This window comes from Macaca mulatta, chromosome 6 (assembly GCF_049350105.2).
Source record: "Macaca mulatta isolate MMU2019108-1 chromosome 6, T2T-MMU8v2.0, whole genome shotgun sequence".
NCBI classification, from domain to species: Eukaryota; Metazoa; Chordata; class Mammalia; order Primates; family Cercopithecidae; genus Macaca; species Macaca mulatta.
The window spans coordinates 18,222,072-18,247,460 of NC_133411.1; the positions used below are offsets into that span (position 1 = coordinate 18,222,072).

At 44.5% G+C, this 25,389-nt stretch overlaps 1 protein-coding gene across 5 annotated transcripts in view; it reads right to left on the bottom strand.

Moving 5' to 3' along the window:
* Positions 1 to 25,389, bottom strand: part of MYO10 (myosin X) — a 274,739-nt gene that overhangs the window by 119,299 nt on the left and 130,051 nt on the right. For all 5 annotated transcript variants that reach the window (XM_078004632.1, XM_002804314.4, XM_078004633.1 and 2 more), the window contains one exon: positions 11,461 to 11,648. In XM_078004632.1, coding sequence (XP_077860758.1) covers positions 11,461 to 11,648 — 188 coding nt within the window. The remainder of the gene's footprint in view (positions 1 to 11,460; positions 11,649 to 25,389) is intronic.

Here is a 25,389-nt window from a genome sequence, read left to right on the forward strand (position 1 = left end):
TTGTGCTTCTAACTATAATTAAAAACAAACAAACAAACAAACAAAAACAGCTTTGGTCAATGGCACTGTAATTACTCAACGGAACAATGGTAGAAAGGTGGGAAAAGGGAGATCAAAATGCCTGTTTCCAAAGAACTGAGTTAAAAGAAAGCAAAAGTCCTTTCTCCTGTTGGCCACACTGTGTCTGGCCTTACTCGCCGCTTTTGGCAAATGAGGCAAACAGAACTACCTCTTCCTAAGGAAAGGTCGTAAGATGGATGGTGCTTTACAGGGAAGGGAAGCTCTGGGAGAGAGGGATCTTCATTTCGTTCATCCCAAACACCTCCACCGTGTAAACATTTGGTTAAATGCAGGAGCTCACTAACATGATCTGTCCGGGAAACTTAAAGCAGGTACACATGCGTAAAAATGCAATCATTCATGAATATCATTGAGGGGACAAGGCAATGAACCTGCGGGTACACAACCCACACTAAATCATGATATTCTCACAATAATCCATGAGGGAAGCATGGCTGAGTGTCCGAGTCGGACTCTTAACGCCAGGTCTGCCTGATCCAAAGTCCTGCTGAGGTCACGTGTTATTGATAGTTAAGGACAAGTGAATAAAAAATCCAGAAGGAAAGGAGGCAAAGGACAGAAGTAAATAAGGGATGAGTTATGACTTAAAAGACTGGCAAACATTCGTCAGGCCAAGAGAGCACAGAAGCCACAGAAGCTGGGAAAGATTCTTATGGGAGGATGAGATCCAGGCCTGATTAGGTCAGCTGGGCTGAGATGAAAAGCGGCAGCAGACACGAGCTAAGGTTGAGCCGGATGCTTCAGGGGCAAGTGCAGGAGCCGGAGGGTAGTGATGACCTCATCAAGGTCACCTGTAAGAAACGCAGCTTTGGAGGAAAAGCTCTACAAGGACCGAAGGATCCCTCGGGAGACCAGCTGCTGCTGTTGTCTAGGCCCGCGGTGGCCAGGTCCCAAACACAGTTAATCAGGCTGGAGATGGAAAGGAAGACACGGACATGAGAGAGACTTGAAAGGAGAAATCCTGGTCAGGCGCGTTGGCTCACGCCTGTAATCCCAGCACTTTGGGAGGCTGAGGTGGGTGGATCACGAGGTCAGGAGATCGAGACCATCCTGGCTAACACGGTGAAACCCCGTCTCTACTAAATATACAAAAAATTAGCTGGGCGTGGTGGCGGGTGCCTGTATTCCCAGCTACTCGGGAGGCTGAGGCAGGGAGAATGGTGTGAACCCGGGAGGCGGAGCTTGCAGTGAGCCGAGATCACGCCACTGCACTCCAGCCTGCCTGCCTGGGTGACAGAGTGAGACTCCATCTCAAAAAAAAATAAAAAGAAATAAACGAAAGGAGAAATCCCATCCATTTGGCATATGGCACCATGCTTGGTGATGTGGAGAGAAAAGAAGCAGCAAAGAGCCTGGAAACTTATGAGAAAGGTAAACCAAAGGGATAAGCAAGAGCACAGCCATACAAACGGCACCACGAGGCAGCACGCTGACAACCGCTGAATGCTGGGATAGGCAGATGAGCCCCTTTTGCATTCTAAAGAGAAGTCCTGTGGAGTACCAAGAGCTGGGATGTTATCAGGAAAGGGGAATTTTGCTAAAAATGTGAATTAATTGCATGTAATAAGAGAGGAAATGATTTGGAGATGACGTCAACATGCCGGGCTGGATGCAGGGGTCCCAGGGATCTCCACTGGTCTAGACAACCGCAGTCCTTTCACCCACTCTACTAGCGACAGTCCTGGGCAGGGGCCAGTGTCACGGTTCCAAGAAGACGTAATGTCGTAATGTCAAGGGTACTGTGGGCTCCTAGGGGAGGTTTGCGCACACACACGACACCAGACGGAAATGTCCCCTTTGCGGCAGACAACAAAGATGTGAGAATCTAAACCTGTCTTGAAATCATAAAGCAAAAGTCAAGAAAATTAGAGGCAAGCCCAGTGGAAGCAGGGGCTGAACCCACATCCCTGAAACTGCCCTGCCTCGTGTGGTCTGAAATAGTAAAAGGCAGCATAGATTAGGCCACCTTTAGTTGGGGTTTCCCTTACTAGTCACCAGGATCTTCCCAGTACAGAGCTCAGCATACACTGAATAACTGGCATCTGCTCGGCCCAGTGCCTGGCACGTGGGATACATCCAACAACAGTGCATGGAATGACTCACAGAAACCAAGAGAGACAGTTTCAAGGAATTATTTAAATGATTTAAATCATCTTCCATATTTAAAACGTATCTATATTGATGTGGCAGCTGTTGGTGGCTGAGTTATTAAAACAAAAACTAGAGGGATAAGTTGTCTAGTGAAAATGGTGAGGCAGAAACAATGTTATGTGCTCCTCAACCTACTTCTTTATCCTCGGGCACACAGAAGCCCAAAACATTTAGACTCCCTTGCAGCAAAAACGGCAGGCAGAGGCCAGGCACGGTGGCTCGCGCCTGTAATCCCAGCTCTCTGGGAGGCTGAGGTGGGTGGATTACTTGAGGTCAGAAGTTTGAGTCCAGCCTGGCTAACACAGTGAAACCTTGTCTCTACTCAAAATACAAAAATTAGCAGGGCATGGTGGCACACGTCTGTAATCCCAGCTACACGGGGGGCTGAGGCAGAAGAATTACTTAAACCTGGGAGGTGGAGGTTGCAGTGAATGGAGATCGTGCCACTGTATTCCAGCCTGGGCGACAGAGCCAGACTCCATCTCAAAAAAATAATTAAACAAACAAACAAACAAAAAAACACCCAGCAGGCAGTCAGTAACAAGGGGACCAAGTGTAGCCAGTTGAACAACTGAGCCAAGGGGTTATCAGCCACTTCTATGCCTGGTAGCTAAAAACCTCCTTCACGGTTCTCTGGGTTCCATCTTCCATTTGCCACCTAAGTGTCCTCAGAGATGGCACATCTTGCAAGCAAAGAAGCCTACAGAGTAGACTCAAGTCCCTTGCCTACCCACCAGGGGCTGTGAGACGAGCAAGAAATAGACCATCCCTGTGTTACACCCCTAAGATTTGAGGGCTGTCTGTTATAGCAGTCAGCCTACCTTGGCTCACCGAACATGGCAAAAATACAATCATGGAGAAGATATGATACTCTTCAAACCCTACAGCAGAGGCTTGGTCAAAGAAAACCCAGGATTCTCGTTGACGTAAAGATGCCTGAAGAGTGTACGACACATCGAGAAAAAATATGGCTGGAGATGGACCAAGTCATGGATATCAGTCTCTGTCAGTCTCTTATACAGGTGGAAGATCTCTCATCTGAAATGCTTGGGACAAGAAGTATTTCTGATTTCAGATTTCAGATTTTGAGAATATCTGCATTATACCAATTGGGTAACCCTAAATCTGAAAATATGAAATCTGAAATGGTCAAGAATCTGAAACTTTTTTTAGTGCCAACATGATGTTCAATGGAAATGCTCTTTTGGGTTCTCTGGGGCAGATTTTCAGACGAGGGATGCTCGACCAGTATAATGCAAATATTCCAAAATCCAAAAATAAATGGAAAAAACCTGAAAGCTGAAATATGCCTAGCCCAAAGCATTTCGGATAAGGGGTACTCAAGCTGTATAAGTAAAATGTGGAAAAACCCTCAGATTTGCACAGAGCTCTGCGATGGTGGCTCTCAACCCTGGCTGCACATAAGAACCACCTAATAGGTCCCTCGTCCAAACCTGTGGGCGTAGAACTCTGTCATCTGTATCATCTGTATTTAAAAAAAAATTTTTTTTTGGCCAGGGGCAGTAGCTCACATCTGTAATCCCATCACTTTGGGAGGCCAAGACGGGGAGATCACTTGAGGTCAGGAGTTTGAGACCAGTCTGGCCAACATGGTGAAACCCCGTCTCTACTAAAAATACAAAAATTAGCCGGGCAAGGTAGTGGGTGCCTATAGTTCCAGCTACTTGGAAGGCTGTGGCAGGAGAATCGCTTGAATCCAGAAGGCAGAGGTTGCAGAGAGCAGAGACTGCACCACTGCCCTCTAGCCTGGGTGACACAGCTAGACCCTGTCTTTTTTCTCTTTTTTTTTTTTTTTTGAATGATTCTACTATGAAGCTAGGTTGAAGAACTGCTACTGCGGAAAGCAGCCTCCCACATAATTCAGCTAGGACTCTACCAGGAGACAAGTGGTGACTACTCAGATATTGGGCTGTGGAAGTGTTTTACAAACAACAGGGCAAAGAAGAAATATAAGTACATAATTTGCAAACTGCAAAAACCCAGAAATATGCCGGATGTCCCTTCACGGTCACAGACCCTGCAGGTAGAACACTTCTGTCTAACCCGTCTCCTCCTCCTCCCGCCTGCAGCTCCACCTGCTCCTCATTAGCCCAAGGCAATGACAGTTCTATGCCTCATGCCAACAGGCTGGCCGACACAAACACAGGCTTTGGCAAAAATGTGTTCATTCAGATTAACCAAAAGGAGCTTATATATATATATGTGTGTGTGTGTGTGTGTGTGTATGTGTGTGTGTGTATATATATATATAATATATGTGTGTGTGTGTGTGTGTGTATATATATATATATATATATATATATATATATTAATTCTAACTATAATAATGAAAATGTGAACGAACCCAAAGCACTCATGTGGGGCCATAGGCTGTCTTAAAAATTGTGAGAATTTTTTGTAGGCACAATGGAAAGTCATAGGACAGTTCCTAAGCAGGAGAGTGTCATGATCAGATTTAAGGTTCTAAAGAATTGTTCTTTTGTGTGTGTGTGTGTGAGTTTCACTCTGTCGCCCAGGCTGGAGTGCAGTGGCGCAATCTTGGCTCACTGCAACCTCCACCTCTCTGGGTTCAAGCGATTCTCCTGCCTCAGACTCCCAAGTAGCTGAGATTACCGGCCCCTGCCACCATGCCCAGCTAATTTTTGTGTTTTTAGTAGAGGCGGAGTTTCACCATGTTGGCCAGGCTGGTCTTGAACTTCTGACCTCAGGTGATCCACCTGCCTTGACCTCCCAAAGTGCTGGGATTACAGGCATGAGCCACCAGGCCCCAAAGAATCATTCTGACTGTTGCGTGGAGAATGGACAGAAAGGAGGCAAGGAAGGAATCAGGGAGACCAAAAGGGTGATGCGGGAAGGGTCGCGGGGGCAGCAGAGATGAAGTAAGAGGCCCAAGAAAGACTGGAGGGCAAGTGACAGGATTACTGACGGGTCTGGCCAGGGGGTGGGCAGCAAGTGATGGATGGGGAGGCATCAGGGATGACTCCTGGGGCCCCTGAGAGTTTGCTACCATGATGATCCAGGAATTGGTAGCACCAGGTTTGTGCATTTGCCAAAACTCATCAAACTGGATCCTTAAGACTGGCATACTTCACCATGTGTAAATTTATCTTAATTTAGGGTGGGAAAAAGAATGACTTCCAGATCTCAGGCTTGGGACAGGGTAGGATGGAGAAGCTACTGGCTGAGATTGGGAAGCACAAGAGGAGGGACAAGTTTCTGGGAGAAAATGACACGGACTTTAGAACATGCCACCCCTGAGACATCTCAGTGATGACACCTAAGGGGCACTAGGACTTAAGTCTGGTACTCGAATGAGAAGTTGAGGGTATATAAACTTCAGGAGTCCTGCAGACTCAGAGAAGAAAACGCAGGTAGGTGAGAAGACAGGAGGTGAAAAATGACTGAGGAGCTGAGGAGTGGCCACAGAGAGCTAGGAAGAAATATAGGATGGGGTGCCATGGTAGGGGGCAGCTTGCTGAGATAAAGGAGTAGTTGAATGAGGGTGTGGAACCAAACGAGCATCTTTTGTATTTTTTTCCAAGATGGAACACACTAAAAGTTTTTGAATAATATCAACAATCCAGTAGAGAGAGAGGTCAAAGAATCCAGGGCAAGGAGGCTCAGAGATGCAGCAATGCCCTCAGGCAAGCAGAGAGAAGGGATCCAGGACACATCTGAAGGAAAAGCAACCTGATACGAGCAGGGCCTTTTGTGCACAGGACACGCTAGCCTCCCAGCAGCACACATCAAGGCTGGCAGTTTACTAGATCCAGCCCATGTGTCAGCAAACAATGGTCCTCAACTCTGACCTGCTGCCTGTTTTTATAAATAAAGTTTTATTGGAACACAGTGCAGCCTATGCATCTGCATACTATCTGAGTGCTTTCACACTACAAGGGCAGAGTTCATTAGTTGCAACAGAGGTGCTTTCGCCCACAAAGCCTAAAATATACACTCTTTGGCTCTTTACACAAAACTTTTTGCTGGCACTTATAACACTACTTACAAATCAATTCCCTTGATCCACACGATTTTCTCAAAATATAAATTGGATCACTCCTTCAATTGTTCAATGAACTTAGGAAACTTCTCTACTGCCTAAAGGATTAAGTGCAAAGGTCTTAGGAAGCCAAACAAAGCCCTTATGTTATGAAGCTGTACCAGAAAGTAAGATTCTGTTCTGGAAATACGGACTTCACTCATGCCTGTAATCCTAGCACTTTGGGAGGCAGGCAGATCACTTGAGGTCAGGAGTTCGAGACCAGCCTGACCAACATGGTGAAACCTCATCTCTACTAAAAACACAATAAAAAACTTAGCCAGCCATGATGGTGCATGCCTGTAATCCCAGCTACTTGGGAGGCTGAGGCAGGACAATTGCTTAAACTTGGGAGGAGCCAAGACTGTGCCACCACACTCCAGCCTGGGCAATAGAGCAAGACTCCATCTCAAAAAACAAAACAAAACGAAACAAATATAGACTTCACAGGCAGAGAGACTGAAGTTCAAATCCTGTTTGTGGCTAATAGCTGAAGTTTCTTCAGTAAATCTACCAAACAGTTCTGAGCCTCAGCTTCCCTACAGAAAATGCCTCCTGGACCTCTCTGAGGAATACACAAGAATAAGTCTCTCGATGAATTTCAGTTCCTTTTTCTTTGCATTTCCCACTCCACCTCTTTCATCTGCTGTATCACAAGAGCCACATCCCCATGCCTTATTCTGCTTGGTGCCTTTCTAATTGAGGATGCAAGTTTTGTTCAGCATTCCAACACTATCACCTCTAAATGGAGAAGCAGAAAAAAAACCAAACACTCAGTTATCAATCCAGGACATGGTTAAGTAGAAATCACTCAAGTTTTGAAAAACCAAAACACACAAAGCAAGCAAAGATCCTGAACCAACAGTCATTCCATATATTCATCCTTTGACTGACAGCTGTTGAATGCTGGTCCTCTCCCAGACACTGTCCTGGGTACCAGGCTGCAAAGATGAATTAGCCACAGGCCTTGTCTATATCATTCACCGTAAGAAGTCATACATACTGCAAAGACCACATGATATGGTTTGGCTGTGTCCCCACCCAGATCTCATCTTGAATTGTACTCCCATGATTCCCACATGTTGTGGGAGGGACGCGGTGGGAGAAGACTGTATCACAGGGGTGGCTTCCCCCATGCTGTTCTTGTGGTCATGAGTGGGTCTCATGAGATCTAATGGTTTCATCAGGGGTTTCTGCTTTTGCGTCTTCTTCACTCTCTCTGCCTGCTTCCATCCATGTAAGACGTAACTTGCTCCTCCTTGCCTGCCACCATGATTGTGAGGCTTCCCCAGCCACATGGAACTATAAATGTCCGATTAAACCTTTCTTTTGTAAATTGCCCAGTCTTGAGTATATGTTTATCAACAGTGTGAAAACGGACTAACACACCATAATAAACTAAACCCTGCCTGGTGTATACTGTGTATGAAAAACTAGAGTCAGTGTCAATTGTACTAGAGATCAACCGAAGTCAAACACTGACCTTATGAGATGGAAAATTCAAGTAAGTTTTACATATATATATATACACACACACATATTCAAAACCATAATAGCATGAGCATTCATTTAAATGTACACAAAAAATGGCAAAATTGAAACTAGACATTAAGAGAGGCAACAATTTGAAAATGAGATCAAAGAAAGAGGCTTTAACTAGAAGCCTAGGGACCTGGCATTGCCACCAAGTAGCAGAGGAGCCTGTCCAATCGATGTTCACTTATAAAGCTAGAGAAAAACTGAACTATGAAGTTCTGTATAATTCAAACAGGCTTATTTTCTCAAGCATTAGAATGTTTTTAAAGTAGTAAAACACATTTTAGCCAGCAGGGGGCAGATCATGCCCAAGGAAATCTAAACAGGGCGCCTGTGTCCAGCAACTCCTATTTCTATATTCCATTTTCTCTTAATTCCCACAGCTTCAACCCCCACTTTAAAAAACTGCTGAAGAGAGCTATTAAAATCAAAACACATTTTAGTGAGAAATCTATTCTTAAAGCCTCTGTTTCCTGAATTAATTTAGATAAATACAGTTACTCTGTTCACATCAGCATTGCATAATTGGAGCTTTCTGTTTAGGATCCACCCCCCTCTCCCCCTTATTTTTAAATACCATGAAAATGCCAACCTCCTTCCGTTTTAATACATACACACACACACACATATATATATATATATGCGCACAATGATCTCATTTGATGTTTCGCTTTCCTCTTTAGCAGCTCTGTCTAGCAAGTGATGTATTAGTCATGCTCTCATTTTTTCCACTGACTGTAATAAATACAAGCAATTATCAATGGCAATTATTTAAGGATCTAAGTGTGGACGCCAATTTGATCTTTTAAAATAGATTGTTCTCTTCCCTTCTGTTAATCTTCTTAAATGATATTCTGTATGCTGAAATAATGATCTTTAAATTCTAACTCTGGAACTTTTATGAAGTTATTTAGAAGAGTCCACAAATAGTGGTTCTAGTCACAGATCAGATTGTTTTATTGGGTATGTGAATCTTAAATGCTCTGTTTCTATATTAAGCAGCCGCTTCATTTCAATTAACTGCAAGCCATCATGATCCCTATCTGTTTAACTGAATATACAGACAGACACTCTATCCAAGCTGTTTCTATAGCCCAACACATTATTAGTCCTGTTAGAATTTAGGTAACGGGAAGACAGTACATCTGCCCATGTGCTCCCTCCCGTTAGACAAACACACACACACACACACACACACACAGAGAATTCAGCTGTTCATATACATGTAATTCCATTTGTTAAAAAAAACAAAGAACTACAAAAAAGATAACGGGTACAAACTGCTAGTGAGAAGAACACACTCCCCGCAAATGGCTTTCTGTGTGTGGCACCTGCAGATATCATCATACAGCACCCACATCAAAGGGCTGTCGGGGTTTCAACATGCTGATGCCTGGCAAGCTCTTGGCACAGAGTCCAACACACAGAACCCGTCAGAGACCGTGAGCCATAATTTCTTAACTCATCCTCAATCAGCTCTCACATGGGATACTGCGAACACTCTCCATCCATTTCCCTGCCCCAGGGTTTCAGAGGGGCCTCCTCAGGCACCTCTGTCCTCCCCCGACCCCAGTCCCTCCCCACAGGAGCAGGGGGGCTGCTCTAAGCGCTCTGGGGTGAAAGGAGAAAGGCAGAGCCTATTTGCTTTTCTCCACCATCTGGGAATCAGTTTCCCACAGTCATCATGTCCACCAGTTACCTGGCTGTAGCCATGACCAGGTGGGTCTGTCTGTGCGATTCGGGACTGCAGTGCTCACAGGCCCACTTGGCTGGGAGTCTTAGGCTAACATATGGCTCTCCATATGTCTCCTGTGGTCTTACATCCACTGAATCGGAAATCCGGAGACAGGGGCCTTTTTAGTGTCCCCCGCCCCCCACATCCCCCGCCAAATCCAAACCACCCTTTCCTTTCCCTTTCCCATTTCTCTTGAAATAATAGAATAACTATCTTGCCACAAAGTTGGGACTAGAAAGCCATCTGAGGCAGATGTCAGAATCCTCTTTCACACTAGCAGCTTTACAAGACTGTGGCTCCTCAGTAACAGCTATGCCCCATGAGTGAACTCCTGGAAGGACAAATGAATGAAGACATGCTTGGCGCCTCCATGGAAACCTCACTAGAAGAGACTGACATTCATCACGTCTGCTTTGAGCATCACCCGGGGTGTGGTGATGATCACTAGAGCACAGTTCCATAGAAATAACTAACAAGATCCAACAGGATGGCACTAGCATACACGCGATGAGGTCAATTAGAATGTTAATAAACATTAAGAAAATTTATTTATGTATGTATGTATTTATTTATTTATTGAGATGGAGTCTCACTCTGTCACCCAGGCTGGAGTGCAGTGGCGTGATCTGGGCTCACTGCAACCTCCACCTCCAGGTTAAAGTGATCCTCCCACCTCAGCCTCCCAAGTAGCTGGGACTACAGGCATGCACCACCATGCCTGGCTGATTTTGTATTTTTAGTAGAAATGGGGTTTCATCATGTCGGCCAAGCTGGTCTCCAACTCCTGACCACAAGTGAACCACCCACCTCGGCCTCCTCAAGTGCTGGGATTACAAGTGTGAGCCATTGCGCCCAGCCAATAAATATTTATTTAAAAAATATTCTACTACTTTTTAAGACAGTTCCTAGTAATGAATGAACTGATATTGGGGCTCCTAACAGTTTCTTTGTAAAAGTGAGTACGACTCAGCTAAAACAGACATGCCAAGTGCCTTCTCGCCCACTAAAAAAAAAATTGAGGCCGGGCGCGGTGGCTCAAGCCTGTAATCCCAGCACTTTGGGAGGCCGAGACGGGCAGATCACGAGGTCAGGAGATTGAGACCATCCTGGCTAACACGGTGAAACCCCGTCTCTACTAAAAAAAAAAAAACAACAACAACAACAAAAAAAACTAGCCGGGTGAGGTGGTGAGCGCCTGTAGTCCCAGCTACTTGGGAGGCTGACGCAGGAGAATGGCGTGAACCCGGGAGGCAGAGCTTGCAGTGAGCTGAGATCACACCACTGCACTCCAGCCTGGGCGACAGAGCAAGACTCCAACTCAAAAAAAAAAATTGAAATAAATACACCCTTAACATACAGACAGTGAGCCCCTCTTCTGTGGCTAATTCAAAGGTAAACTTTAAGAGCACCCCATTATTAAAATTGCCTAAATCTGGGAGATTCTATCTAGAGTTATTTTATTGCAGTAGAGAAAAAAGAAACCTTGTTCACACATATAAACCTTGTGAGTGGCATTGTAGGCTACACAAAACGTTTAAATTTGAAAGAACTATGCAAGATTTCCTTAAACAGATCATGCCTCATGATTGAAATAAATCAAAGAATAATTAAGGCAAATAAATGTTTTTTTTTTTTTTTTTTTAAAGGAACAGAATGGAATAATTATTCTGAGGATAAGAGCCAAAGCAACATGGTCCATCTGCTTTGCTAAGTGAGCTCCTTCTGAAAGCTGAAGTTATCATGCCATTCAAAACAGAAAACTCTGCCGGAGAAACTCAGGCAGTTGTAAAAGCTTTCTCCGTTTCATGTCCTAAGGAGGCTGGGGCGCGGGGTGTGCGGGGTGCGGGGAGGGACTCCTCGGCCGTGGGAAAGCCCGACTGACTGTGAGCTTCGTTACCTGATGAGGATGCACTGGTTGTCGTGGCGCTTCCACAGGCAGCGGTAGCACTCGTTGGCGATGGCGAAGATGTGCGGGGGCAGCTCGCCCAGGTGGCGCCGGCTGTACTGCTCCATGGTGGCATGCTCGTACAGCCCGGCGATGGGCTGGTAGGGGTTCACAGAGGCCAGGATGGAGCCGATGTAGGTCTGCAAGCACAGGGTGAGACAGGGATGCGTCACTTCTAACCCAGGCCACTGGATGAGCTCCAACAAAACCCACTCAGTGTGCGCCAGGGGGAAAGATGGCTTCTGTCTCCCGCACACTGTCCCTGCACCTTCTGGAAACCAAATCTTCATGTTCTGGACAAATGAATGAAGCCATTTCAAAGGGGGATGGTAGTGAGAGGGAAACAAGAGAAGGAAGATGGTGAGGCGACCCAGGCCCAGATCCCTATTCCCCGCTCACCTCGCCAATCTTAATCCTTTCCCACAGACAAACGACTGGCCAGATCCAGTCTCCTGTCTCATCAAATGGCTACTGTGAAACAGCATGGTGAAAAAGTGATGAGACAGAAAGGAGAAGAGAGGTAGCCAGAGGCTGCGGGAGAAGGAAAGTTACAGTTTAATGGGTGCAGAGTTTCTGTTTAGGGTGATGGGAAAGTTCTGGAAGTGAGGCGGGCCTTGTGGCTCACATCTGTAATCCCAGCACTTCGAGAGGCTGAGGCGGGTGGATCACCTGAGGTCAGGAGTTCAAGGCTAGCCTGGCCAACATGGGGAAACCCCATCTCTACTAAAAATACAAAAATTAGCCAAGCATTGTGGTGCGTGCCTGTAATCCCAGCTACACGAGAGGCTGGGACAGGAGAATCACTTGAACCCAGGAACCGGAGGTTGCAGTGACCTGAGATAGTGCCACTGTACTCCAGCCTGGGCGACAAGTAAGATTCCATCTCAAAAAAAGTTCTGGAAGTGGTTCGTACCTGTGGATGCAGAACATTGTGAATGTCCTTATTATTATTATTATTTTAAATTTTTAAATTTTTTTGTCTGGTTTGTTACCAGACACGGTCTTGCTTTGTTACCCAGACTAGTCTCGAACTCCTGGCTTTGAGTGATCCACCCTCCTCGGCTGTCCAAAGTGCTAGGTCTGTGAATGTACCTAATATTACTGAATTGTACTCTTCAAAATAGTCAAAATGGCAAATTTTATGCTATGCAGAGTTAGCTACAGCTTTTAAAAGATAACATGACTATTTCAAAAATGCTAGGTATTAGGCTGAGCGTGGTAGCTCACACCTGTAATCCCAGCACTTTGGGAGGTCGAGGCAAGAGGATCACGAAGTCAGGAGACCAAGACCATCCTGGCTAACACAGTGAAACCCTGTCTCTACTTAAAATACATAAAATTAGCCAGGCCTGGTGGCACACACCTGTAATCCCAGCTACTCGGGAGGTTGAGGCAGGAGAATTGCTTGAACCTGGGAGGCGGAGGTTAGTGAGCTGAGATTGCCCCACTGTACTCCAGCCTGGGCAACAGAGCAAGACTCTGTCAAAAAAGAAAAAAAAAAGAAAGAAAGAAAAAAGAAAGAGTGAGAGCAAGAGGAGAGAGCGAGAGAAAGAGAGAGACAGCGGGCAAGAGAGAAAGAAAGGAAAGGAATGAAAGAAAGGAAGAAAAGAACAGAAAAGAAAAGAAAGAAGGAAAATAAATAGAGGCTACAGAGTTACCAAAGCTTAATGCCTTAGGCCTCTCCATGTGGACACAACTATTCACTTGCACTTTTGCAGGAAATACTAACTCTGTTTGGTTACCTGGTTTCCAGGCTCAGACACAACTGGGGAAGTAAGTCAGACAGGGGTGGGAGCAGAGAGTCCTGCAACCACCACCAACCACCAATCAACTTTTATAAAGCTCATGCAGTGTGTCTAGGGCTTTATGGGGTGTTACAGGCTGATCCATGCCTTCTCCCCAAATTCACATGCTGAAGCCCCAGTCCCCAGTACTTAAGAATGTTACTGTGCTTGAAGATAAGGGCTTTAAATAAGTGACTAACTTAAAATGAGGCCATTAGGGTGGGCCCTAATCCAATCTGACTGGTGTCTCTGTTAGAAGAGGAAATTTGAACACACAAAAAGACACCAGGGATGCCTACACCCAGGGGGGTTGCGGGGGGCAACAAAAAACAACAAGCAAAACTAGACAGGAAGTCCAAACATCCTGAGAGCATCTGCACCATATTATAGCAATTTGTAGTATTTTATATTCATAATATCTGCCAGGAACATCAAGCAAAGCATTGTTATGTTCAGTATAACTTTTCAAATGTAAGTAAGTCCATACAGGTTGAGTATCGCTAATCCGAAAACCAAAATCTGAAATGCTCTAAAATCTGAAGCTTTTACAGCAACAATAGATGGCTCAAAGGAAATGTTCATGGGGGCATTTCAGATTTCAGATTTTCTGATGAGGGATGCCCAAATGGTAGGCATAATGCAAATATTTCAAAATCGAAGAAAATATCAGAAATCCAAAACACTTCAAGTCCCAAGCGTTTTGGATAAGAGTTACCCAAACCTGGAATGTGTTTTGGAAATAATGTGAAGCAAAAAATTTAAAAAAGGTTAAAAACATAAAAGATATTACCTCTGACCTAGCAATTCCACCCCTAGATACGTATCAAAAAGAAGTGAAAGCAAATACTCAAACATCTGTACACACATGTTCACAGAAGCACCATTTACAACAGCCAAAAGGTGGAAACAATGCCAAGATCCATCATCAGACGAATGGATGTGACATACCCATACCATGTAATATTACTCAGCCACAAAAAACAATAAAGTGCTGATCCATGCTACAATGTGAATGAGCCTTGAAGACATATTAAGCCAGACGCAAAAGTTCACATATTCAGAGTAGGTTAAATCCATAGAAACAGAAAGATCGGTGGTTGCTACGAGCAGACGGTGGCAGGAAAGGGGAGTGACTGCTTCACTGGTACAGGGTTTCCACCTGAGGTGATAAAAATATTGTAGAACTAAGATACAGGTTGTATGGTTTGAATGTCTGTCCCCTCCTAAACTTGCGTTGAAATTTAATTGCCATTGTAACAGTATTAGGAAGGTAATTACAAAGGTGATTAAGAGGTGATTAGGTTAGGCTCGGCACAGTGGCTCACGCCTGTAATCCCAGCATTCTGAGAGACCGAGGCAGGCGGATCACGAGGTCAGGAGATTGAGACCATCCTGGCTAACACAGTGAAACCCCGTCTCTACTAAAAAATACAAAAAATTAGCCGGGCGTGGTGGCGGGCGCCTGTAGTCCCAGCTAATCGGGAGGCTGAGGCAGGAGAATGGCGTGAACCCGGGAGGCGGAGCTTGCAGTGAGCCGAAATCGTGCCACTGCACTCCAGCCTGGGCGACAGAGTGAGACTCCATCTCAAAAAAAAAAAAAAAGAGGTGATTAGGTCATGGGGCTCTGCTCTCATAATGGATTAATGCCATTATTGTGGGATTGTGGGAGTGAGTTAGTTATTGCAGAGTTCGGCTCCTAATAAAAGAGTAAGTTCAACATGCATTCTTTCTGTCTCACACTCAAGCTTTCTCGCCATGTGATGCTTTAGGCCATGACATAGCAAAAGGGTCCCACCAGATGCCAGTGCCACGCTCTTGGACTTGCCAGTCTCCAGAACCATAAGCCAAGTAAACTTCTGCTCCTTATAAATTACCCAGTGTGTGGTATCCTGTTACAGCAGCAGAAAGCATACTGATACACAGGTGTAGGCTGCACAGCATTGCAAATGTACTAAATGCCACTGAGTTGTATACTTTAAAATGGTTACTTTTATGTGAAATGAATTTCACCTTAATTAGAAAAAAAGATCTGGTGCTTTTATGAGTAAATTCTCAGGTCCTTGGAAACATCCACTCTCTAGAAAGCCCATTTTGTCCTGTCGGAGCATTATGAGTAAGATTTGGCCAGAAAAAAAAAATATGGAAGTTGGAAAAAAAAAGTGTCCTACTCCTTGGGATGCCACCATCCTCTATCAGTGCCTGGACCAGAGACACTCCAGTGCCTCCTTCTACGCAACATCTGCAGAGGTGAGGGGGCAGGCAGACAATACTTGAGGCTGTGAGTGCCTGGCCCTTTCCACCACTTTGTTTAAAATGCCATGTTTGTTTTCTACCTTTTTGATAGTTGTTTACATTATTGTTGTTTTTTTCTGCTAAGTATCAAAAATGTTCATTTGTACTATGAAATACATTCTTATTTTTTTCTCTACTTTGACAGGACTGTCACTCTTTATGCAGTCAGGTAGGTCAGAGGAAGCTGACAAGCAACAGTCAACACTCAGTCAAACAATCAACATGGTGGGCTCAATTAAGCACACGCCAATCCTCTTCCTCAGTTACAAGCAGAGGGTGAAAGCCACAGTCATGGGCATTAAGCTTATTATTAAATTTAATTAATTTATTATTAGGATATTCACCCATCATTAACACACCTCTTAAAAAAAGATATGCCCATATCATTTTGCATGTCCCATTCATGACATGTTTGTACGGTTGCTGTAAAATTCTAAGATGAGCCCTTTTTTCTTAAGGCACTGATTTACTCATAAAACCATCACTAAAACGTCTTACACAGCTTCCTTTGAAAGAATGATCATTTCTTTTAAACCATATTCCTCCTCCTGGTTGGGGAACCTCACTAGCCATAGAGCATCCTTTTAAGATACTGCTTGTTCTGACAGTGTGGATGACATGGGCTTTGAATGAGGGTAGAAGACAAAGTGGCATTAAGCCTGTTAGCAAAGGTGAAGACGCAACATCCAAAATGGTGTCATGCTGGGCTCATGTAATTGACACCACATCTTGTCCAGTGAAATAGTTTTTAAATGTTTCAGGATGTCAATGTGGTAGCTGTGGCAACTAGAGACAACACACACAACCCAGAAATCAATGTCCACAGGTCCTCTCCACCAGAATCAGCAGTGCTTTAGAAAATAAATAACTTTTTATTTTTATTTTTTTGAAACTGAGTCTCACTCTGTCATCCAGGCTGGAGTACAGTGGCGCGATCTCGGCTCACTGCAACCTCTGCCTCCCATGTTCAAGAGATTCTCCTGTCTCAGCTTCCCAAGTAGCTGGGATAACAGGTGTACGCCACTCTGCCCAGCTAATTTTTGCATTTCTAGTAGAGACAGGATTTCACTATATTTTGGCCAGGCTGGTCTCAAACTCCTGACCTCAGGTGATCCACCCGCCTCAGCCTCCCAAAATGCTGGGATTACAGGCGTGAACCACTGCGCTCGGCTGAGAAAGGACTCTTAACAGCAGATGCTTCCTGTGGAGGCAGCCCACAGACTCTGCAGAATTATGTGGCATCCCTGCTGATGGTCATGCAGCTCACAAAAGGCATCGGGATACTCTCCTAAGCCGAGTCCCTGCCACCCCACACTACTGCCACCAATCGATTGCTGAGTCACCATCTTTCAAGAGAAAAGGTAATCGGGCATGCTGTGAAACAGAACACTTTACCAGATGGCTTCAAAAAGCACACAGTTTGAGAGTGAAAGACCAAAACCATCCAGTTGGTTTAGTTATAGAAGATGTTAATCATGGCCAATGACCAGCACAGCTCTGGTGGTTGCACACTTTTCCTGCAATAATATTGATCTTCGTATCTGACTCTCACAGTAAAATGCATGCTTCATCTGTCATTCAGCCAAGTGAGTTACCATGAAAAAAATATGGTCCCTCATTACTACACATTGTCAATACATTTAAAATTCCAGCCAGCTACAGTGGGTCATGACTATAATCCCAGCACTTTGTGAGGCCAAGGTGGGAGAACTGGCTGAGCCCAGGAGTTCAAGACCAGCCTGGGCAATAGAGCAAGACCCCCATCTCTACATAAAAATATATTTTTAAAATTCTGTATAAATATTAATATACAGAATTTTGCTGCTTTATCAAGAAAGCCTTGATTGTTCCCATTTTGATGGGAAACTTCTGAAGGGCACAGCACATGGTCTTGCGTTCTTTATACGGGTTAGGAACCTGATTTCATCTTTTCTTGAGGATTTTGGGACTCATTCAGGCTCTCAGCCCATAAAAGCGATGCCCACAGCAACTGAGGAAGACGCTATCTTCTAATCTACACTGAAACCACCCTGGGCTCCTAGCTTCCGCTGTTCTCCCATCTGCTTGGCTGCACTACACTAGTTCCTTCTAAGCCTTGCCATGCGCCACCCCCGTGGCTATGTTGGAAGGAAGTGCCAAATCTCCTGTGGAATGAAAGGCTTTTCCCTCCAAGAGCCACTATGTCGGGGCGGGGAGCGGTACTGAAACATGTTTTCAGGTAAAAGGTCGTTTGAATGCATGGTTAACGTTGACAGAAGATACCAAACCAGGCTTTTATTTTGCTTTTCATTTTACACACCACGTATTTCATCAAGTGAAAAAAAAATTCTTTTCCAAAAAGATTTGCATTACAGTACGTTTAAAACCTTTCACCTTTTGAGGTAAGTAATAAATAAAAGTTACGTGCACCCTAGAAGCTGCCTGCCTCGGACGCGTGACGATCCTTCATGCCTCATGATCTACTTTATAGCTTTAAACTGGACCACGAGTTGAACTCCCCAAATTCCTCAAAAAATGTCCAGGACTCTTTCTGCTTGTTGAGTAGAGAAAGAGCACTTAAATATAAACAGCTGCTCCTGATTTTTAAAGATCAATCACACATTATTTATTTTTAAGATAGAGTCTCACTCTGTTGCCCAGACTGCCGTGCAGTGGCGCAATCTCGGCTCACTGCAGCCTCTGCTTCCTGGGCTCAAGCGATTCTCCTGCCTCAGCCTCCCAAGTAGCTAGGATTACAGGTGCCCGCCACCACACCTGGCTAATTTTTGTATTTTTAGCAGAGACGGATGGGGTTTTACCACATCATCCAGGCTGCTCTCAAACTCTGGCCTCAACTGACCCGCTCACATCGGCCTCCCAAAGTGCTGGCATTACAGGCGTGAGCCACAATGCCCGGCTAAGATCACACATTTAATGGTACATGGCTATATTCCAACATTACTCTTTCTAAGTATGTAGGCGCTACTGCTGTGGTCCTTCTCGTTTTATGATTCATATTCTAAAAAGAAAAAATTCGTACTCTATAAAAATTTCTAAACCTATAGTTTAGGCCATATTTAGTACTCTAAACAAAAGAAAACTAACATTCATTCATAACATGTCCTGCATCTGCTGTGTTCAAGATTTTCCTTAAACCCACATCCTCCAAGCACTTTCTTATTCTTTTTCGCATAGTTTCACTAACTCAAGGATGCTTTTTCAAACTTTCTATACCATGCATAAAAAATATTCAGTAAACAACAGCCAAAAGGTAGAAGCAACGTATGTGTCCATCAATAAATGAACAGATACAAAAAATGTGGTATATCCATACAACGGAATTATTCAGCCCTAAAAGGGATGGAAATTCAGACCCTTGCTACAACATGGATGAACCCTTAAGACATTATGCTAAGTGAAATATGACAGTCACAAAAAGATAAATACTGTACGATTCCACTTGTATGAGGTATCCAGAATACTCAAATTGATAGAGAAAGTGGAAATGTACAATTCCACTTATATGAGGATCCAGAATAATCAAATTGATAGAAACAGAAAGTAGAAGGGTGGTTGCCAGGGGCTGGAGATGGGGAAAATGGGGAGCTGTTGTTTAATGAGTATGGATTCAGTTCTGCAAGAGGAGAAGAGTTCTGGAGATTGCTGCATCGTAATGTAAATATACTTAACACTACTGTACTGTGCATTAAAAACAGATGTGATAAATTTTGTTCATGCATTTTACTAAAATTAAATTTTTTTTAGTTTAAAAAAGAAAAAACTAGGGGCCGCGTGCGGTGGCTCACGCCTGTAATCCCAGCACTTTGGGAGGCCAAGGCGGGCGGATCACGAAGTCAGGAGATCGAGACCATCCTGGCTAACACGGTGAAACCCCATCTCTACTAAAAATACAAAAATTAGCCAGGCGTGGTGGGGGGCCCCTGTAGTCCCAGCTACTCGGGAGGCTGAGGCAGGAGAATGGCGTGAATTTGGGAGGCGGAGCTTGCAGTGAGCCGAGATCATGCAACTGTACTCCAGCCTGGGCGGCACAGCAAGACTCCATCTCTAAAAACAAAAACAAAAAGAAAACAAACAGAAAGAAAGAAAAAAGAAAAAAAATAGTACTACTGGGAATTCTGGTGTTGGACAGAATACATTAACCTCTTTTTCTAAGCATAGAGAGAGATTAAAAACAAGCACAGACTTGAGAGGAAACAACAAGAAACATTATGCTCCTTAACTTTAAATAAAAAGTTTTAGAAGATGGGTGTGGTGGCTCACGCCTGTTATCCGAACACTTTCGGAGGCCGAGATGGGAGGATTACTTGAGCCCAGGAGTTCGAGACCAGTCTGGGCAACACAGTGAGAGCCTGTCTCTCAAAAAAAAAAAAAGAAAAAAAAAAAAATTACCCATGTGTGTGGTAGCACATGCCTGTAATCCCAGGCACTAGGGAAGGTGAGGTGGGAGGATGGCTTGAGCCCAGGAGGTCAAGGTTTCAGTGAGCTGTGATTGCGTCACTGCACTCCAGCCTTGGTAACAAAGTGAAACCTTATCTCTTTAAAAAAAAAAAAGCGGGGCCAAGCCTGATGGCTCATGCCCGTAATCCCAGCAGTTTAGGAGGCCACGGCGGGAGGATCAGTTGAGTCCAGGAGTCAACCAGACTGAGCACCAATGTCGAAACCCCATCTCTATGAAAAATACATTAAAAAGTTAGCCGGGTATGGTGGTACCCACCTGTGGTCTCAGCTACTCAGGAGGCTGAGGTGGGAGGATCACCTCAGCCCAGGAGGCAGAGGTTGCAGTGAACCAAGATTGCACCACTGCACTCCAGCCTGACAGAGTGAGACCCTATCTCAAAAGAAAAAAAAAAGTTTTAGCATACACACCTTCAAATTTGAAACCAAATTAAATAAAAATGTTCTGGTGACAAGCTATAGACTATTCAGGAAGAGAGAACAAAAGGCACTGAGATTTTCAGGGAGACAGAGTTCCCTGAAATCTCAGAGTTCAAATAATTAATAAATATGTTATGTTGTGGCTGGCAGTAAATTCAGCAAATGAACTCCCACAAACCAACAAAGCCATCAAACGACCAGACTTAATTGGAACCAAAACTCAATAATCTGAAATGTCTTCCTTAAAAAGCAAAAAAGGAAAGAATATATAAAATGTGTGTCTGGCTGGTACAAAGAAAGAACCTGATTTCTTTTCTTAAGATTATAGAAAATTTTGCCTCAGTGTATTAAAAATTACCCAGTAGACAACAGCCCAGTATTAATTACTCATTAATAATTCAAAGGCCTCCCTTAGACTACCTACCTCCATTGAGTACCAGGGGCAGAATAACGAAGTGACATTTCAAAATCCTATGGCCAAAAGGATTGTTTACACATTCACACACCCACTCATTTGCTCCTCCATAACCCTGTGATGGGCAGCAGAGCTCACTGCTCCTGCCTCTTCTGACAGGTAATGGAACCGGCCAGGGGACAGCAATATATTGTCCCTACGGTCACAGAGCCAGTGAGTCAGAGCGAGGGTGGAAACCCTGGATTTTTGAGAATGTGCCACACTGCGGATCTACAGCGAATGCCTTCTCCATCACCCATCCATCCACAGGGCTCTGTCAGCCTCATCACCGCGGCTGACGTCTCCATGCCCTGTGTGTTCCACTTTTAATTAACTCCAGAGCAACCCACCCACCCACTTCACCTGTGCTGTCCTGGTCTGCTCAGGCCCTCACCTTGCATTGACTAGATTTCCACAAAGGCTCCTTCCTCTGAGATGTCCCTCACGGTCTTACCCCCTCAATCCAATCACCAAAAGGTGATGCAACAGGCCAAGCCCTAATGAATCATTTTGTAACAGGTCATCGAAGGGCGTGAGGTTAGGGACTTCAGCTCACAGAAGGACTTCACTAACTATTGGGTTTTTACTGTTTGTGTCCATGCACATGACAAATGGCACTTCTGAACCTGCTAAAACAGGGATGCAAAATAACATTGGCAATTATAGTCATAGTTCCCAATCGTTTATTTCAAGAAAGACAAATTATGGCCATGCACAGAGGCTCAGGCCTGTAATCCCAGAACTTTGGGAGGCCAAGGAAGGAGGATGGCTTGAGCCCAGGAGTTTGAGATCAGCCTGGGCAACATGGCAAAACCCCATCTCTAATAAAAATACGAAAATTAGCTGGGTGTGGTAGTGCATGCCTATACTCCCAGCTACTTGGGAGGCTGAGGTGGGAGGATCACCTGAGCCTGAGGAGGTTAAGGCTGTAGTGAGCCATGACCACTGCACTCCAGCCTGGGCAATACATTGAGACCCCATCTCAAAAAAAATTATTTGAAATGTCAAGGGTTCGTTGGCAAAAAAAATTACAGTCAAGGACATCTTATCCCACCCATCTTAAATGTACCACCTCACTCTTCACTTTGCATGGATGACATTGTCACTAAAGTATAGGCTGCATGTGTAAAAGGTTCACTGAGTAATAAGAAAAGTACAACATGTAATGTGAGTAAAAATGGCAGTTGGAGGTGGGGAAAGAGCTAGTTTGTTAAGTGTCCAGTGAAGCAAAGATAAAGTGTGGTAAGAAATCTTGGCTGGGTGCAGCGGCTCACACCTGTAATCCCAGCACTTTGGGAGGCCAAGGCCAGCAGATTACTTGAAGTCAGGAGTTCGAGACCAGTCTGGCCAACATGGTGAAACCCCGTATCTACTAAAAATACAACATTAGCCAGGCATGGTGGTGGGTGCCTGTAATCCCAGCTACTCGGGAGGCTGAGGCAGGAGAATTGCTTGAACCCGGGAGGCAGAGATTGCAGTGAGCGGAGATCATGCCACTGTACTCTAACCCTGGCAACAGAGTGAGACTCCATCTCAAAAAAAAAAAGAAATCCTAAGGTCCATGAGACAACATTTGCCATGGGCTCATATCATTTGTCACTCTATGAAAAGGTACTGTTACCGCTCCACAAATGGCCATGATGATGTCATGCAGTTTAAGACCGTGGACACATGCAGCCCCCAAACACAAGGCGGGGCCAGGTACCGGTTTCCTCATGTTGGATTTCAAATTCCACAAGAATAAATAAGCTGGTCAGTTTAATGGCTTTTCAGAAATAGAAAGTACATTCTATTTTGAAGCACATAAAAACATTTTCTTGTCAGAAAAGTTCCACATAACTCACCTCCAAAATACATTCCCTTGTCCATTTTAATAATTTGGAACAGCTGCAGCACAAATTGCTTAAAAATGTTGGGAGAAGCTCACTTCATTTCTTCAATCCAAAATCTACCAAGTCAAGGTTTTCAAAAGGCCTAAGGGTATAACACCTAGTATCAAATTTCACACCCCAAAAAATCAAGTATCATTTGACTTCAGCATGCATATGTATATCAAAACATCATGTTGTATATCTTAAATACAGCCAATAATTTTTTTTTTTTTAATCAAGTATAACTGGCCAGGTGCAATGGGGTTTTGCCATGTTGGCCAGGCTGGTCTCAAACTCCTGACCTCAAATGATCCACCCTCCTCAGCCTCCCAAAGTGCTAGGATTACAGGCGTGATCCCAGCACTTTGGGAGGCCGAGGCGGGTGGATCACGGGGTCAGGAAATCGAAACCATCCTGGCTAACACAGTGAAACCCTGCCTCTACCAAAAATACAAAAAAAAATTAGCTGGGCGTGGTGACAGGAGCTGTAGTCCCAGCTACTCAGGTGGTTGAGGCAGGAGAATAGCGTGAACCCGGGAGGAGGATCTTGAAATGAGCCGAGACTGCGCCACTGCACTCCAGCCTGGGCAACAGAGCCAGACTCCATCTCAAAAAAAAATCAAGTAGAACTAAGAAAACTTACAGTGACTCAGTGGCCTCATACAGGGTGCTCATAGAGACCAAGGGACCCAGGTTGGATGTCACAATCCCAATGCAGAAATAACTCATCTAAACAGCATGGTTTGGTCAAGTCAGAAGACACCAAGTCCACAGCCCTGAAGCGCCTCCCCTGGCACTGCTTCACTCCCCCTGGACTGTAAGATTCTGATCAGTAACAACAAGGGATCCTCTGTTACCCCACATGACCACTATGTGCTACATAAATCAGAGGTACGTATCATCGCTATTGTTAACGAAAATAAAACCACAGTGCTTTTCGTCATGTAGTCCTGAAAAGCTGGATGTAGAAGATACAATTTGAAATGCACTGGGGAAATGGGTTATTTAAAGTCCATGCTATTGCAGCTAAAGGGAAGAATTGTTAAGAAGTGAGATCCATTATCCAGATTTATTTTGTACTCACCATCCCCCCTCCCCTTTCCTTCTCTCTCAAACACCTCGGCTAAATATGGCAGTGACTTACTTCCTAAATTTTTATCTTGAGTGCAACTTCAGCTGTAAGTTATAGATCCATATGTTCAGTGGTCCACTGGCTCAAACTCAACAGACATGGCTAATCTCCCCCAAACACCTGTTACTTCACACAGTTACAACTTGACAAATGGCACCACAGCCTACCCAAATGAGTAATGCAGTAATCCTACAGAAATTCAGCTTACTTGCCCCCCAAACCCAGTTAAACACTTAGCATCTACCTCTTGGTATCTCACACACTAACCCCTCCTGACTGGAAGCCCCTCCTTTCTCCTCCACCACCCTGTGGCCAAGTGACGCTTCCCCAAAACGCATGGTTGAAGTTGTCCCCGACAGCTTTCATGAGTCCGTTCAAGCTCACTGAGTTGCACAGAGCCGTTCCTTCCGCCATTGCTCTCGACCGCCCTGCCAGCCGGCAGCATGCAACCTTTGTTCTGGCATCTAGAATGTCCTGCGTTGGATATTAAATAACAACGCATCACGCTATTTCCTGTCTTTCCACATGATGATCTGCCGCCAGGACAGCCACCCTCCTTCTTGGCCAAATTCCTCTACATATGCTCAAAACTCAGGCCAACTATTAATAGTACCTCAGGGAGGAATCATTTTCTGACCCTCTCACCCCCTCCTCATTGTGACCCTCCTCCTTTGTGTTCCCATGTAAGTATTTTTATCACACCCATTGTCACCCTGAGCTATTGTTCATGGTTTGCCTGTGTCTCTCTTCACTAAGCAATTAGGTGCCTTTCATTTACTCAATCTTCAACAAGCCATTCCTGTAAGCCAGAGTCATTCTGCATCCTTGGAGTCTAACACAGAGCCTGGTACCCAGGCAGGGCAGCATCAGCATCAATATGCTGAGGACACGTGATTCCACCACCAATTCACCAAATAAAATTCATGTTTTCACTGTCTTCTAGTGCTTTATGCCCACTACCTTCTATATAACCAAATTGTTTGATGTTGTCCAATTAAACAATTAGAAACATTTCAGCCAGGCATAGTGACTCATGCCTGTAATCCCAGCACTTTTAGGAAGCCCAGGTGGGAGGATCGCTTGAGGCCAGAAATTTGAGACCAGCCTGAGCAACACAACAAGCCTCCATCTCTACAAAAAATTTTAAAAATACAAAAAATTAGCTGGGTGTGGTGGTGTGCACTCATAGTCCCAACTACTTGGGAAGCTGAGGTAGGACTGCTTGAGCCCAGGAGTTGGAGGCTGTGGTGAGCTATGATCGCACCACTACACTCAAGCCTGGGCGAAAGAGTGAGGTCTAAATAATAATAAATAAAAATAAAAAATAAACACTTAGAAATGATTTTTTCAAAATCACGAAGCATTCAAGTTTGTTGAAAAGAAAACCATCACAAGACACAAGTTGTTAACTGAAGTCAAGGTCTTCAATGTAGAGGCTGGCATTTCCATTTCACTTGAGTGAATTTCTGAATA